This window comes from Ranitomeya variabilis, chromosome 1 (assembly GCF_051348905.1).
Source record: "Ranitomeya variabilis isolate aRanVar5 chromosome 1, aRanVar5.hap1, whole genome shotgun sequence".
NCBI lineage: Eukaryota > Metazoa > Chordata > Amphibia > Anura > Dendrobatidae > Ranitomeya > Ranitomeya variabilis.
This window is the reverse complement of record NC_135232.1, coordinates 274,094,259-274,111,573: the sequence shown is the minus strand read 5'-3', so window position 1 is coordinate 274,111,573 and position 17,315 is coordinate 274,094,259. Positions and strand designations below refer to the sequence as shown.

General features: G+C 45.2%; 1 protein-coding gene across 1 annotated transcript in view; it reads left to right on the top strand.

The window, feature by feature from the left end:
• CABP1 (calcium binding protein 1) overlaps window positions 1–17,315 on the top strand; it is a 46,798-nt gene that overhangs the window by 21,811 nt on the left and 7,672 nt on the right. Inside the window, exons 3-5 of the mRNA XM_077294421.1 lie at window positions 8,437–8,580; window positions 16,798–16,907; window positions 17,056–17,203. Coding sequence (XP_077150536.1) covers window positions 8,437–8,580; window positions 16,798–16,907; window positions 17,056–17,203 — 402 coding nt within the window. The remainder of the gene's footprint in view (window positions 1–8,436; window positions 8,581–16,797; window positions 16,908–17,055; window positions 17,204–17,315) is intronic.

Sequence of the window (17,315 nt, the reverse complement as noted above, 5' to 3'; positions counted from 1 at the left end):
CAGTATCCTTTACCGCTGTTGTCTGACTTGTTTGCCCGGATTAAGGGTGCCAAGTGGTTCACCAAGATAGACCTTCGTGGTGCGTACAACCTTGTGCGCATTAAGCAAGGTGATGAATGGAAAACTGCATTCAATACGCCCGAAGGTCATTTTGAGTACTTGGTGATGCCTTTTGGGCTCTCCAATGCGCCTTCAGTTTTTCAGTCCTTTATGCATGACATTTTCCGGAAGTATCTGGATAAATTTTTGATTGTTTATCTGGATGATATTTTGGTTTTTTCTGATAATTGGGATTCGCATGTGGAGCAGGTCAGGTTGGTCTTTAAAATTTTGCGTGAAAATTCTTTGTTTGTCAAGGGCTCAAAGTGTCTCTTTGGTGTACAGAAGGTTCCCTTTTTGGGGTTCATTTTTTCCCCTTCTGCTGTGGAGATGGACCCAGTCAAGGTCCGAGCTATTCTTGATTGGACTCAGCCCTCGTCAGTTAAGAGTCTTCAGAAGTTCTTGGGCTTCGCTAACTTCTACCGTCGTTTTATCGCTAATTTTTCTAGCATTGTGAAACCTTTGACGGATATGACCAAGAAGGGCTCCGATGTAGCTAACTGGGCTCCTGCTGCCGTGGAGGCTTTCCAGGAGTTGAAACGCCGGTTTACTTCGGCGCCTGTTTTGTGCCAGCCTGACGTCTCACTTCCCTTTCAGGTTGAGGTGGATGCTTCGGAGATTGGGGCAGGGGCCGTTTTGTCGCAGAGAGGCCCTGGTTGCTCTGTTATGAAACCTTGTGCCTTTTTCTCTAGGAAGTTTTCGCCTGCCGAGCGAAATTATGATGTGGGCAATCGGGAGTTGTTGGCCATGAAATGGGCATTTGAGGAGTGGCGTCATTGGCTCGAGGGTGCTAAGCATCGTGTGGTGGTCTTGACTGATCACAAAAATCTGATGTATCTCGAGTCTGCTAAACGCCTTAATCCGAGACAGGCCCGCTGGTCATTGTTTTTCTCCCGCTTTGATTTTGTTGTCTCGTATTTACCAGGTTCAAAGAATGTGAAGGCCGATGCTCTTTCTAGGAGCTTTGTGCCTGATGCTCCTGGAGTCGCTGATCCTGTTGGTATTCTTAAAGATGGAGTTATCTTGTCAGCTATTTCTCCGGATCTGCGACGTGTGTTGCAGAGATTTCAGGCTGATAGGCCTGAGTCTTGTCCACCTGACAGACTGTTTGTTCCGGATAAGTGGACCAGCAGAGTCATTTCCGAGGTTCATTCCTCGGTGTTGGCAGGTCACCCGGGAATTTTTGGCACCAGAGATCTGGTGGCCAGGTCCTTTTGGTGGCCTTCCTTGTCAAGAGATGTGCGGTCATTTGTGCAGTCCTGTGGGACTTGTGCTCGAGCTAAGCCTTGCTGTTCTTGTGCCAGCGGTTTGCTCTTGCCCTTGCCTGTCCCGAAGAGACCTTGGACACATATCTCCATGGATTTCATTTCTGATCTTCCGCTATCTCAGGGCATGTCCGTTATCTGGGTGATATGTGATCGCTTCTCCAAGATGGTCCATTTGGTTCCTTTGCCTAAGCTGCCTTCCTCTTCCGATCTGGTTCCTGTGTTTTTCCAGAACGTGGTTCGTTTGCACGGCATCCCTGAGAATATTGTGTCAGACAGAGGATCCCAGTTCGTTTCCAGGTTCTGGCGATCCTTTTGTAGTAGGATGGGCATTGATTTGTCGTTTTCGTCTGCTTTCCATCCTCAGACTAATGGACAGACGGAGCGAACCAATCAGACTTTGGAGGCTTATTTGAGGTGTTTTGTCTCTGCTGATCAGGACGATTGGGTGACATTCTTGCCGTTGGCTGAGTTTGCCCTTAATAATCGGGCTAGTTCCGCCACCTTGGTTTCGCCTTTTTTCTGCAACTCTGGTTTCCATCCTCGCTTTTCTTCGGGTCATGTGGAGCCTTCTGACTGTCCTGGGGTGGATTCTGTGGTGGATAGGTTGCAGCAGATCTGGAATCATGTGGTGGACAACTTGAAGTTGTCACAGGAGAAGGCTCAGCGCTTTGCCAACCGCCGCCGCGGTGTGGGTCCCCGACTACGCGTTGGGGATTTGGTGTGGCTTTCTTCCCGCTTTGTTCCTATGAAGGTCTCCTCTCCCAAATTTAAACCTCGTTTTATTGGGCCTTACAAGATATTGGAAATCCTTAATCCTGTATCTTTTCGTCTGGATCTTCCTGTGTCGTTTGCTATTCACAATGTATTTCATAGGTCCTTGTTGCGGCGGTACATTGTGCCTGTAGTTCCTTCTGCTGAGCCTCCTGCTCCGGTGTTGGTTGAGGGCGAGTTGGAGTACGTGGTGGAGAAGATCTTGGATTCTCGCCTCTCCAGGCGGAGGCTTCAGTACCTGGTCAAGTGGAAGGGCTATGGTCAGGAGGATAATTCCTGGGTGGTCGCCTCTGATGTTCATGCGGCCGATTTAGTTCGTGCCTTTCATGCCGCTCATCCTGATCGCCCTGGTGGTCGTGGTGAGGGTTCGGTGACCCCTCACTAAGGGGGGGGTACTGTTGTGAATTTGCTTTTTGCTCCCTCTAGTGGTTACTAGTTTTTTGACTCTGGTTTTTCTGTCTTTCCTTTTATCCGCACCTGGGTCGTTAGTTAGGGGTGTTGCTATATAAGCTCCCTGGACCTTCAGTTCAATGCCTGGCAACGTAGTTATCAGAGCTAGTCTGCTGTGCTCTTGTCTACTGATCCTGGTTCCAGTTATATCAGCTAAGTCTGCCTTTTGCTTTTTGCTATTTGTTTTGGTTTTGTATTTTTGTCCAGCTTGTTCCAAATCTATATCCTGACCTTTGCTGGAAGCTCTAGGGGGCTGGTGTTCTCCCCCCGGACCGTTAGACGGTTCGGGGGTTCTTGAATTTCCAGTGTGGATTTTGATAGGGTTTTTGTTGATCATATAAGTTACCTTTCTTTATTCTGCTATCAGTAAGCGGGCCTCTCTGTGCTAAACCTGGTTCATTTCTGTGTTTGTCATTTCCTCTTACCTCACCGTCATTATTTGTGGGGGGCTTCTATCCAGCTTTGGGGTCCCCTTCTCTGGAGGCAAGAAAGGTCTTTGTTTTCCTCTACTAGGGGTAGCTAGATTCTCCGGCTGGCGCGTGTCATCTAGAATCAACGTAGGAATGATCCCCGGCTACTTCTAGTGTTGGCGTTAGGAGTAGATATATGGTCAACCCAGTTACCACTGCCCTATGAGCTGGATTTTTGTATTCTGCAGACTTCCACGTTCCTCTGAGACCCTCGCCATTGGGGTCATAACAGGGGAGGGACTATGTGTGGTAATGGGGTGGGGGTGGAGCTACTGTGCAGGGGGCGGGATTATCTGTGGTAATGTGGTGGGGGCGGGATTATGTGTGTGGTAATGTGGTGGGGGGCGGGATTATGTGTGGTAATGTAATGGGGGGTGGGATTATGTTTGGTAATGTGGTGGGGGGCGGGATTATATGTGGTAATGTGTGGGGGGGCAGGATTATGTGTGGTAATGTGGTGGGGGCGGGATTATGTGTGGTAATGTGGTGGGGGCAGGATTATGTGTGGTAATGTGGTGGGGGTGGGATTATGTGTGGTAATGTGGTGGGGGGGCGGGATTATGTGTGGTAATGTGGGGGGCGGGATTATGTGTGGTGATGGGGTGTGGGGTGGAGCTACTGTGCAGGGGGCGGGATTATCTGTGGTAATGTGGTGGGGGGGCGGGATTATGCATGGTGATGTGGTGGGGGGTGGGATTATGTGTGGCAATGTGGTGGGGGGCAGGGTTATGTGTGGTAATGTGGGGGGGGCGGGATTATGTGTGGTAATGTTTTGGGGGTGGGATTATGTGTGGTAATGTGGTGAGGGCGGGATTATGTGTGGTAATGTGGTGGGGGCGGGATTATGTCTGGTAATGTGGTGGGGAGGCGGGATTGTGTGTGGTAATGTGGTGGGGGCGGTATTATGTGTGGTAATGTGGTGGGGAGGCGGGATTATGTGTGGTAATGTGGTGGGGAGGCGGGATTATGTGTGGTAATGTGGTGGGGGGGCGGGATTATGTGTGGTAATGCGGTGGGGGGCGGGATTGTGTGTGGTAATGCGGTGGGGGGCGAGATTGTGTGTGGTAATGTGGTGGGGAGGCGGGATTATGTGTGGTAATGTGGTGGGGGGCGGGATTATGTGTGGTAATGTGGTGGGGGGCGAGATTGTGTGTGGTAATGTGGTGGGGAGGCGGGATTATGTGTGGTAATGTGGGGGGCGGAGCTACTGTGCAGGGGGCGGGATTAGCGAGTAATCACGATGCCTCTTATATATATAGATGAAGCTGTCATACTCAGATCGGGAGACTGGCGGCCAGTCGGTGCATTATGGTCCGATCTTGGACCGATTCTTACATATGACTGAATGTGTCCTGACAGTTGGAATAGTATGGTGGTCACTACAGTGAATTCTAGGCTACGTTCCTACGTTGAGTATTTGGTTAATTTAATGTTGAAAATTTTATGCAGCAGTTCTGCAGCTATTAGCTAAATTAAGTTTTTTACCTGAGAAATTTCTATATCTAACACAATCCTATGGGGGAAATCCACACATAAAGCTCTTTACTTTTAAAGTTACTTGTTTACTTTATTCTTTAAAGAGAAATTGACATATTGCGGATTTCAAACACGTACCGCAGGTCAGTTTACACTGAGCAAAATAAAAGCACCTTGGGCATGGGAATTCTATAAATCCCATCCACTTTGCTTGAAGTGTAAGATGTTGCGCTTTTTGCTCAGTGAAAATACGCAGCACTAAAAATTCATAATGGTAACATAGAATAAAAATTAAAGGGGTTGTCCACTACTAGAACAACCCTTACCTGAACAAAATGTTTGGTGCCGATAAAATAATAAAGGCTATACTCATCTCCTGTGTCGGTGCCCGTGGTGTCAGCACTCCCGGTCCCAATCAGCGCTGGCGTCACTGTCCCCGCCTTCGGATAAATCAAACATGAATAGGAAGGCCAGGCTGCAGCTGATCTCGGACTTCACCTTCTTGATCAATTTGACAGGAGGCGGGAACAGTGATGCCGCTGCTGATTGGGCACCGGCATCATGTGTCACAACATCAGCCCCAGGAGACAATGCCAACACGGCGGGAACTGCGCCGGACCGGGAGATGAGTATTAGCTTTATTATGGTGTGGCGGCCAAGCGAGGGGTATGAGAAGAAGTTGTCCAAGTAGTGGACAACTTCTTTAATTCTAACAACCATTTCCAGAGTCTTTGTCTTGCAATGGTGGAGGCTTGCCATTGGACTTGTAGGTATTGTACCATTATATTTAGTGTATTACCAAGCAATAAAACTGATTATGATGCTTCTCTGCTCCTAGCTAATGTAGAGGAGGAAATCAAAGCATACAGCAGGCGCATAATTTCATTTGAACTAATAGCAGGAGTTGACAACTGCACCTTAATGTGATGCTGTGACCTGCCATCCCTGCCAGCGCTGTTAGAGTAGAGGTTAATAAACCAAACACAATTTTGTATGTGTTTAGAATAGAAATGCTATCTTAAAATATTGAATATCCAAGATAAGACTGTAACAATATGTGGGTAAAGTGGTAATGTGATAAAAGACCATCCTATGAATAACCGTAATGAAATGCTTGATGAATGCAATTAATAGCATGATGACTGCCTCAGTTGGTTGAATGTAAACCTATAAGCACTGATACTGATCTACTCATGGCCTAATATTAATCCGTAAGCTAAATATGATCAGAAAAAGCAATGATATGAGGAAATATTAGTTATTAATATTACATTATAACAGCAAACATTTCATATCATATTGTAGCAGAATAATATTCTGAGTTTTGGTATGTGCAAACGTTGCGGATTGGCCGCTGCGGATTCACAGCGGTTTTCCATCAGGCTTACAGTACCATGTAAACCTATGGAAAACCAAATCCGCTGTGCCCATGGTGCGGAAAATACCGCTCGGAAACGCTGTGTTGTATTTTCTGCAGCATGTCAATTCTTTGTGCGGATTCTGCAGCGTTTTACACCTGCTTTTCAATAGGAATCCGCAGGTGTAAAACCACAGGTGAAACCCGCACAAAAAACGCAGGAAATCCACGGTAAATCTGCAGGTAAAACGCAGTGCGTTTTACCTGCGGATTTTTCAAAAAAAGTGGGGAAAATCTGCACACCAATCCGCAACGTGGGCACATAGCCTTAGACTTCCGTCTTTGTTAACTAGGACTGATATAAAAAGCCGCAAAATTTTTGGACGACATTCAATGGGTATTGGCTCAAGCTGTGACATGTGAATATCATAAAGTGATATTGCTGCAAAATTTTAATACACAAAGTAAAGTGATACAGTGGCTGTCAATGTCTAAAAAATTATTTCAGACATGCTAAACAAAGCAATTTAGGGTCCTCAGTCTGCTTAGCTATGTATCTCAAGCAAGCAGGATATAGAACCTGCAGGTTCTGCAACAGGTGCTATAGTCATGCTGCATTAAAGTACACCTTCAGAAATCTTTTTATTTGTTTTGGAGACAAGTCGAACCTAATCTCTGCAAGCCATGCTCGACTATTCCTACTAAAATTGCCGTGCTCCACCCATTTGTGCCTCAAGCATTCTACCTTTGTCACTTATGTTGCATCTGCCAATCCTAACAGCCGACCCTAATGCTGAGCTGCTGTTAGTGCTGGGGATGCAGTTTAAAAGCCACCTCTTTCTATACACAGAGCAGTGACTGAACCCGTGCCGTGGTCATCCCCATAACTAAAACCCGAATGCGGCTGGGAGGAATAAAGTTAATTTACTCCAGACAGCGGGGCAGGTTTAGAATGCTATTAACCTGCATATTATCCCATATCTTCAGGTTAATAGCATTTTTTTCACTTAACCGGTTCCCTTTAAAGTGTATCAACACTCTTTGAAACCTTTTAAAATGTCTGAAATATTAACTGGTAGGGATCAAATTGCTGAAACCCCTACCATTTGCTAAAAAGATAGGGTGGAAGTGATCATTAGAAGGCTGCTTTTCTCTGGCACCGAAGACACTTTCATAGATCTCTTATTTGTTACACACCTGTCCCTGGTATCCCCGACTCCACTTCCTTCTCCTGAGTCCACTGCCCTCTGTCGTGCTTCGCGTTGGGTTTTGCCGTTTGCCCGACGTGGAACTATGACATCATCTCCCTATACCTATCTAAGGCCCACTAGGACACCCACCTGTGTCTTTGGACTGAGATTCAATATAGTTTGTGTACTTCACATTTTTTGCACACCGTGCTTACCCTGCTTCTTTCACTTCTGACTTCACTGCACCTGTCCTGTTGCTCCCAAAATTCCTGAGTGTACCAGGTCCTTGTTGCCCACTTGTCATTGCCAGCTGCACCAACACCCAGTGTCTGTGTACCCACCTGGACCTGGGGCTTAGTAGGTCCACGTCACAAAGTGATCCTAGCAGGTCTTCAGTTCTGGAGAGCAAAACTCAGATTAGCATTTGTGCCCCTTCATCTTGGTGATTGGTGAGGGTTTTAACATCTAAGCCCTCGCCAGGTAAAACTTCTAACATCACACGTTTTTTGAAAGTACAGTTGCATTTTAAGGTTAGCGCAGCATATCAGAAGACGAGCAGTTAGCATGTTTCAAGATATCTATAGGACTCCATGACTAGCTTGTTCTACCACTGAGAAAAAAGAATAGAACAACTGACAGAAGTAAGGAAAGAAGGTCATGTAGATTTTGTAAATACTGCTTTTCTATGTATGTCCTAGAATATGTCTTTAATCTCAGCTGCGCATAAGTAGGTTTAAGTGGATAAACAAAAAATTAAAATTAATTCCTTATAGACCCAGTCTGTGCCTTGACCTAAATCCAGCTGGACATTTAGGGATAAACTGGGCTATTATGCTGCATGTTGCGTCTACACAAGCAAATGGAACAGTAATCAACGATCTGATCTTATTAATGTCCCATTATTGTGCTTAAGAAAGAAGTGCAGATTGATAGCAGACCAATTAAAAGGCTGTTTAAATGTTATATTTGATTGATCTTCATTTTGTTGCTAATTTGTACATATTACCTAAAAATCACGGGAAACTAATATAGACAGCCATGGCAACATTAAACAGCTCGATTATAATTTAGGTGATATTCTGTAAAAATTGTCAAATTGTCCATGGAGTAATTTCATCCAAAATAGTGTGTTTTCAATCCCCTTAATTTACAGCTAAAATCATATTCTAAAATGTTTGTAAGCTTTCTAATATGGGAAGGACAATTGTGAGCAGCAACCTTACTGCTGGATTTTTAGTTTATATTTCAAGGCCGTATTTTCTATAAATGTTGCTCACCTTTACGATTTGTGGCTAGAATACTTCTTTTTAGACATCATTATCTTTGGAAATGTAACACTAATGTATTTTCTACAGAACTAAGAGAAGCCTTTAAAGAGTTTGATAAAGACAAGGATGGATACATCAGCTGTAAGGATCTTGGGGATTGTATGAGAACGATGGGATACATGCCAACAGAGATGGAACTAATAGAACTGTCTCAGCAAATCAATATGAATCGTGAGTTATGTTTATCATACTATAGGAAAAAGTCTTACATGTGACATTCAATATCTCATTTGTAATGTTTTAGACATTTATTCTAGATATTTTCCATTCGTCACTGCTCTATGGCCTTTAGAGGTGATGACTATATTTCATTATTTTATTATGTTGAATAGATTTGATAAATATGGTAAAGTGAGATATTTAAAGGTCAATGTTCAGAATTGAAAAATATTGAACCAAAATATTTCCCCTCTTCAAGAAAAACTCTTAAATTAAATACCTTGGGATCTACTTTCCATCTGACCCAAACCATGACTTATTCTAAAACTTTTAGCCAATGATTACCATGCTGGAAGACGACTTTGAAAAACGTTATCACACAACTTGTTGCTGGTTTATGTAGAATTAAGGACCCAACACACAGACTAATATCCACTGAATCTGCCAAAATTGACGATAGTCTGATGTGTATATGGGCCCCCAAGAGATGATAGTAGGGGAAGATACGTATACAGCATAACCGATTTTGGACTGCTCATTGCTTTATTCTCTAAAAGATAAGCCACCACCAGAGATGTCTGGCAGTGGTTCTTTCATACAGAACACAAACATGCTTGGTGAAGCAAGTGCTCTTGTGTATGGGAGAGTCAGGCGACACAGTAGCCAGTCAGCAGTTATCTAAAGTGTAGGTGTAAGTGTCCTTAAAATATGTACTGTTGTGAACTCTGTTTTTGGGCTCCCTCTTGTGGTCACAAGTGGTACTGTGTGAGTGCTGTCTTTGGGCTCCCTCTGGTGGCTCTTTGTGTCATTCTGCAGGTCTGAGGCTGGATCAGCTGTCTAATTATGTTAGCTGGTTTCCTATTTAGCTCACCTGGACTATCAGTTGTTGCCTGCTGTCAATGTATTCAGTGCTATTTTGATCTCTCCTGCCTACCTTTGTTACCAGTCTCTCCAAGAGAAGCTACGTTTTCTGTTTGTTCATTTTTTGATTATCAGTGTTCAATATGTTCCTTGGTTATTTATTTGTCCTTGTCCAGCTTGCTAATATGTGATTTCCTTGCTTGCTGGTAGCTCTAGGGGGCTGAGTTTCTCCCCTCACACCGTTAGTTGGTGTGGGGGTTCTTGAATTCTCAGCGTGGATATTTTGTATAGGGTTTTTTACTGACCGCACAGTTCCCTGCCTGTCTTCTGCTATCTAGTATTAGTGGGCCTCATTTGCTGAATCTGTTTTCATTTCTACGTTTTGTATTTTCCCCTTACCTCACCGTTATTATTTGTTGGGGGCTTCCTATATCTTTGGGGTCATTTCTCTGGGGCAAGTGAGGTCTTACTTTCTCTATAGGGGTAGTAAGTTTCTCAGGCTGCGTCGAGACATCCAGGAATTTAGGCACGTTCACCGGCTACCTTTAGTGTGTTCGTTTAGGATCAGAATTGCGGTCAGTCCAGTTACCATCTCCCTAGAGCTCGTTCTATGTTCAGTAACTTAGCTAGTCAGTTCGGTGATCCTCAGCCACTAAGGATCATAACAGTACAGCAGGCCTAAAAGTGTTTAATGCATCGCAGAAGTGGGATAAGAGAAGCCCTGAGTACAATTTTTTTTTTTTCCTCTCCCTTTGCTGCAGTCTGTCCAGCTTCTCTCATCCCCTTAATCTCTGGGTGGCTTTGAGTTCAGCTGCAGACATGGATATTCAGAGTCTGACTTCTAGTGTGGATCATCTTGCTGCAAGGGTGCAAAGCATTCAGGATTTTGTTGTTCACAGTCCTATGTCTGAGCCAAAAGTACCTATTCCTGAGTTTTTTTCTGGAGATAGATCAAGGTTTCTGAATTTTAAGAATAATTGTAAATTATTTCTTTCTTTGAGACCTCGTTCCTCTGGTGATTCCGCTCAGCAAGTTAGAATTGTTATCTCCCCGGCGATCCTCAAGATTGGGCTTTCTCCCTGGCGCCAGGAGATCCTGCATTGCTGAATGTGGATGCGTTTTTTCTGGCACTTGGATTGCTTTATGAGGAACCTAATCTTGAGAACCAGGCAGAAAAGGCCTTGCTGGCTCTCTCTCAGGGCCAGGATGAAGCCGAGGTGTATTGTCAAAAATTTCGGAAATGGTCGGTGCTTACTCAATGGAATGAGTGTGCCCTGGCTGCAAATTTCAGAGAAGGTCTTTCTGAAGCCATTAAAAATGTTATGGTGGTTCCCCACGCCTGCAAGTCTGAATGACTCAATGGCTTTGGCCATTCAGATTGATCGGCGTTTGCGGGAGCGCAAATCTGCGCACCATCTGGCGGTGTTTTCTGAACAGAGACCTGAGTCTATGCAATGTGACCGAATTCTGACCAGAGTTGAGCGGCAAAATCATAGACGTCAAAATGGGTTGTGCTTTTACTGTGGTGATTCAACTCATGTTATCTCAGCATGCTCTAAGCGCTTAAAAAAAATCGCTAAAACTGTCACCGTTGGTACTATACAGCCTAAATTCATTTTGTCTGTTACTTTAATTTGTTCTCTGTCATCTTACTCGGTTATGGCTTTTGTGGATTCAGGTGCTGCCCTGAACCTGATAGATTTGTCGTTTGCCAGGCGCTGTGGTTTTGTCCTGGAGCCTTTAGAATTCCCTATTCCACTGAGGGGAATTGATGCTACACCATTGGCTGAGAATAAGCCTCAGTATTGGACTCAAGTGACCATGTGCATGACTCCTGTACATCAGGAGGTGATTCGCTTTCTTGTGCTGCATAATTTGCATGATGTTGTCGTTTTGGGTCTGCCATGGCTGCAGGCTCATAATCCAGTGCTGGATTGGAAAGCTATGTCTGTTTCAAGTTGGGGTTGGATTCATGGCGATGCTCCTTTGGTGTCAATTGCTATTTCCACTCCTTCTGAGGTCCCTGAGTTTTTGTCGGACTACCAGGATGTATTTGATGAGCCCAGATACGGTGCCCTACCTCCTCATAGGGATTGTGATTGTGCTATAAATTTGATTCCTGGTAGTAAGTTCCCTAAGGGACGACTTTTTAATTTGTCTGTACCAGAACATGCCGCGATGCGGAGCTATATAAAGGAGTCTTTAGAGAAGGGACATATTTGCCCGTCCTCCTCCCCTCTTGGTGCAGGATTCTTTTTTGTGGCCAAGAAGGATGGTTCTCTGAGACCCTGTATTGATTATCGTCTTCTAAATAAAATCACGGTGAAATTTCAGTATCCTTTGCCATTATTATCTGATCTGTTTGCTCGGATTAAGGGGTCCAGTTGGTTCACCAAGATAGATCTTCGTGGTGCGTATAATCTTGTGCGTATTAAGCAGGGGGATGAATGGAAAACAGCATTTAATACGCCCGAAGGCCATTTTGAGTACTTGGTGATGCCTTTTGGACTCTCTAATGCTCCTTCTGTGTTCCAGTCCTTCATGCATGACATCTTCCGAGAATATCTGGATAAATTTATGATTGTGTATCTGGATGACATTTTGGTCTTTTCTGAGGACTGGGAGTCCCATGTGAAGCAGGTCAGGATGGTATTTCAGGTCCTACGTGCTAATGCCTTGTTTGTGAAGGACTCAAAATGTCTCTTCGGAGTACAGAAGGTTTCCTTTTTGGGTTTTATTTTTTCTCCTTCTACTATTGAGATGGACCCAGTCAAGGTTCAGGCTATTCATGACTGGACTCAGCCTACATCTGTTAAGAGTCTTCAGAAGTTCTTGGGTTTTGCTAATTTTTACCGTCGCTTCATTGCTAATTTTTCTGGCGTGGTTAAACCCTTGACGGATTTGACCAAGAAGGGTTCTGATGTGACTAATTGGTCTCCTGCGGCCGTGGAGGCCTTTCGGGAGCTGAAGCGCCGGTTTTCTTCGGCTCCAGTTTTGTGTCAGCCTGATGTCTCTCTTCCTTTTCAGGTCGAGGTTGATGCTTCTGAGATTGGAGCAGGGGCTGTTTTGTCGCAGAGAAGCTCTGATTGCTCTGTGATGAAGCCTTGTGCTTTCTTTTCGAGAAAGTTTTCGCCTGCCGAGCGGAATTATGATGTTGGTAATCGGGAGTTGTTGGCTATGAAGTGGGCATTTGAGGAGTGGCGACATTGGCTCGAGGGATCTAAGCATCGTGTGGTGGTCTTGACTGATCACAAAAATCTGATTTATCTCGAGTCTGCCAAGCGGCTGAATCCTAGACAGGCTCGTTGGTCGTTGTTTTTCTCCCGTTTCGATTTCGTGGTCTCGTACCTGCCTTGTTCGAAGAACGTGAAGGCTGATGCGCTTTCTAGGAGTTTTGTGCCTGACTCTCCGGGAGTTTCAGAGCCGGCTGGTATCCTCAGAGAGGGAGTGATTTTGTCTGCCATTTCCCCAGATTTGCGACGAGTGCTGCAGAAATTTCAGGCGGATAGACCTGACCGTTGCCCACCAGAGAGACTGTTTGTCCCAGATAGATGGACCAGCAAAGTTATTTCCGAGGTTCATTCTTCGGTGTTGGCAGGCCATCCTGGGATTTTTGGTACCAGAGATTTGGTGGCTAGGTCCTTCTGGTGGCCTTCCTTGTCGCGGGATGTGCGTTCCTTTGTGCAGTCCTGTGGGATTTGTGCTCGGGCTAAGCCTTGCTGTTCTCGTGCCAGCGGTTTGCTTTTGCCTTTGCCTGTCCCGAAGAGGCCTTGGACGCACATTTCCATGGATTTTATTTCGGATCTTCCAGTCTCTCAGAGAATGTCTGTCATCTGGGTGGTGTGTGATCGTTTTTCCAAAATGGTCCATTTGGTGCCCTTGCCTAAGTTGCCTTCCTCCTTCGATTTGGTTCCTCTATTTTTTCAGAATGTGGTCCGCTTGCACGGCATCCCTGAAAATATTGTGTCTGACAGAGGATCCCAGTTCGTGTCCAGATTTTGGCGGATCTTTTGTGCTAAGATGGGCATTGATTTGTCTTTTTCGTCGGCCTTCCATCCTCAGACGAATGGCCAAACCGAGCGAACTAATCAGACCTTGGAAACTTATTTAAGATGTTTTGTTTCTGCTGATCAGGATGATTGGGTGACTTTTTTGCCATTGGCCGAGTTTGCCCTTAATAATCGGGCTAGTTCTGCTACTTTGGTTTCGCCTTTTTTCTGCAATTCTGGTTTTCATCCTCATTTTTCCTCGGGTCAGGTTGAGCCTTCTGACTGTCCTGGGGTGGATTCTGTGGTGGATAGGTTGCAGCAGATTTGGAACCATGTGGTGGACAATTTGAAGTTGTCACAGGAGAAGGCTCAGCGCTTTGCCAACCGCCGTCACGGTGTGGGTCCCCGACTTCATGTTGGGGATTTGGTATGGCTGTCTTCTCGGTATGTTCCTATGAAGGTCTCCTCTCCTAAATTCAAGCCTCGCTTCATCGGTCCTTATAAGATTTTGGAAATCCTTAACCCGGTGTCATTTCGTCTGGACCTCCCAGCGTCGTTTGCCATTCATAACGTGTTCCATAGGTCTTTGTTGCGGAGGTATGTGGTGCCTGTGGTTCCTTCTGTTGAGCCCCCTGCCCCGGTGCTGGTTGAGGGCGAATTGGAGTACGTGGTGGAGAAGATCTTGGATTCTCGTATTTCTAGACGGAGGCTTCAATATTTGGTTAAGTGGAAGGGCTATGGTCAGGAGGATAATTCCTGGGTTGTCGCCTCTGATGTTCATGCGGCCGATTTGGTTCATGCCTTCCATGTTGCTCATCCTGATCGCCCTGGGGGTTTTGATGAGGGTTCGGTGACCCCTCCTCAAGGGGGAGGTACTGTTGTGAACTCTGTTTTTGGGCTCCCTCTTGTGGTCACAAGTGGTACTGTGTGAGTGCTGTCTTTGGGCTCCCTCTGGTGGCTCTTTGTGTCATTCTGCAGGTCTGAGGCTGGATCAGCTGTCTCGTTATGTTAGCTGGTTTCCTATTTAACTCACCTGGACTATCAGTTGTTGCCTGCTGTCAATGTATTCAGTGCTATTTTGATCTCTCCTGCCTACCTTTGTTACCAGTCTCTCCAAGAGAAGCTAAGTTTTCTGTTTGTTCATTTTTTGATTATCAGTGTTCAATATGTTCCTTGGTTATTTATTTGTCCTTGTCCAGCTTGCTAATATGTGATTTCCTTGCTTGCTGGTAGCTCTAGGGGGCTGAGTTTCTCCCCTCACACCGTTAGTTGGTGTGGGGGTTCTTGAATTGTCAGCGTGGATATTTTGTATAGGGTTTTTTACTGACCGCACAGTTTCCTGCCTTCCAATATCTTTGGGGTCATTTCTCTGAGGCAAGTGAGGTCTTACTTTCTCTATAGGGGTAGCAAGTTTCTCAGGCTGTGTCGAGACGTCCAGGAATTTAGGCACGTTCACCGGCTACCTTTAGTGTGTTTGGTTAGGATCAGATTTGCGGTCAGTCCAGTTACCACCTCCCTAGAGCTCGTTCTATGTTCAGTAACTTAGCTAGTCCAATCTGTGATCCTCAGCCACTAAGGATCATAACAATGTACATTACCTAAACTTTTCTACCAGTTTCTAACTGTTCCTCTGAACTTGCGTAGATTATACTTCTTTCAAATAAAGTCACAAAATGACAACTAACTTTGTTTGGAGGGAAACAAGGTTTACTATAAAGAGCTACCACAACTATATGTAGCTTTAAATTGATAAGGAAAATAGGGTTGATGGACTATTTGCAGTTGTCTGCTGGACCTTTTCCATCACTGCTCCTTAAAGTTGTAAATAGAGATGGAGTACATCAAGGACCCTATTCAGCTGCATTGCATGTTTTGGTTGACTCCAGGAAAAGACAGATGAGTTCTTATCCTGTTTTCATTTCCTAATACATTACAAGCCTGCAGTCTACCACTGGTGGTCAGTCTCCTAAGCAAGGAGCACAGTACTTCCAAGTGTTTCCATTAGAACCTACAAGTGTTGTTCTGAAGCTGGCCGGATCGCTGGGTTCAGCCCAGGTGTAGTGCCACTCTCCTCCTTTGGGTTCTGCAGAAGAAAGGTTCCCTCAAATATCAGCATCTTGCTATCAGTGCAATGATGCTGCTGATTCTGTCGCTCAACCCAGCGCACATGTTTTCCCCACATTCCAGTAAGCAGAGAGCCAGTAGACTGGGGAGTGGTGTGGTCCTCACAAGATGATGGGACAACCACTTGAAATTCATTAACGCATCGGAGCCAACGATAACACCTACTATACTTACTATCCTTGTTTGAACTAAAATCAGTTTAGGACGTTTCCGACTCATGGCTAGTTAGCCAATAGTAATTACTTACCGTATATACTCAAGTATAAGATCGCCCAAGTATAAGCCAAGGTACCTAATTTTACCTCAAAACCGGGAAAACTTATTGACTCGAGTATATGCCGAGGGGGAAGATGCAGCAGCTACTGGGTCCGCGAGTCTCCCTTCTCCCCGCGAGTCTCCTTGCGAGTCTCCCCTCTCCCCGTTACGATTCTCCCATCTCCCCGTCGGTCCGCAAGTCTCCCACCGGGGTGTTTCTTACCCACTTCTACACAGCAGCGGCGGCAGAGCAGCGCCATCATGTCATATATGGAGTCCCGGAGCAGCGCCATCCTGTCATGTATGGAGTCCTGGAGGTAGTGTTGTGTCGGTAACATATGGAGCCGCAGTAGCAGTCGTGGAGACAAGCAGTAGCCGTACGGCAGGTGGAGGTTGCGGGCGGCCTGTATTTTCGCTGCGCACACTTCACTTCTGGTTCCGCTCATTATAGCTTATGAATATTTGTGATGTCATCAGATGTGAAGCGTGCGGCACTGGAAATACAGGCCGCCCATAACCTCCACCTGCCATATGGCTACCGCTTGCTCCATAGGTTACTGGCACACTGCTACCTACTCAATACATGCCAGGATCGCGCTGCTCTGCCACCGCCGCTGCTGCTGTGCAGGAGGGGGTAAGAAACACCCCTGGGGAAGAGATACGGACCTGGGGAGAGAGGAGAAAGACCTGTGGGGGTGATGGGAGACAGACTGGTGGGGGTGACTTGAGTATAAGCCGAGAGGGGCACTTTCAGCCTAAAAAAATGGGTTGAAGATCTCGTCTCATACTCGAGTATATACGGTACTTTCATTTTGTCAGAATCTACATTTTTTTCTTACCTTTTCATTAGTCTTCCCTTCCCTATCCCCAAATTACATGGATTCTATATTTTGTTCTGCGTTTTTTCTGTTTTACATTAAATTAAAATTGTCAAATGCTATAATGTTAAATGTGTATAATATTCACACCATGGTAAAATGTCCACATTTTTCTCCCGTAGTTGGAGGTCATGTGGATTTTGATGATTTTGTGGAATTGATGGGACCTAAGCTACTTGCAGAGACAGCAGATATGATTGGTGTGAAAGAGCTTCGAGATGCTTTCAAGGAGGTAAGAAATTCTTTGGACTTACACCAACCTACCCCATCCTGTCCATTTTCTGAAATTTCTCTCAATTTTTAGTCATTCTCATGAATTTTCTGATTGTTTGAAAAAAATAGTCATCTAGCTAATGAGGATCTTTACAATCTACATTCAGTTTGACACCAATGGAGATGGGGAAATCAGTACAAGTGAACTACGGGAGGCTATGAAAAAGCTCCTGGGACAACAAGTTGGTCACAGGGATATAGAAGATATCATCCGGGACGTTGATCTGAATGGAGATGGACAGGTGGACTTTGAAGGTTAGTACCATTTTTATAATGATACAAACTAGTTAAATGTGGTGAAGTTCTTAGGCACTTGACAAGGAGAACCTTAATCAATATAAAAATTAAGGTGGATTTGGGATTACTT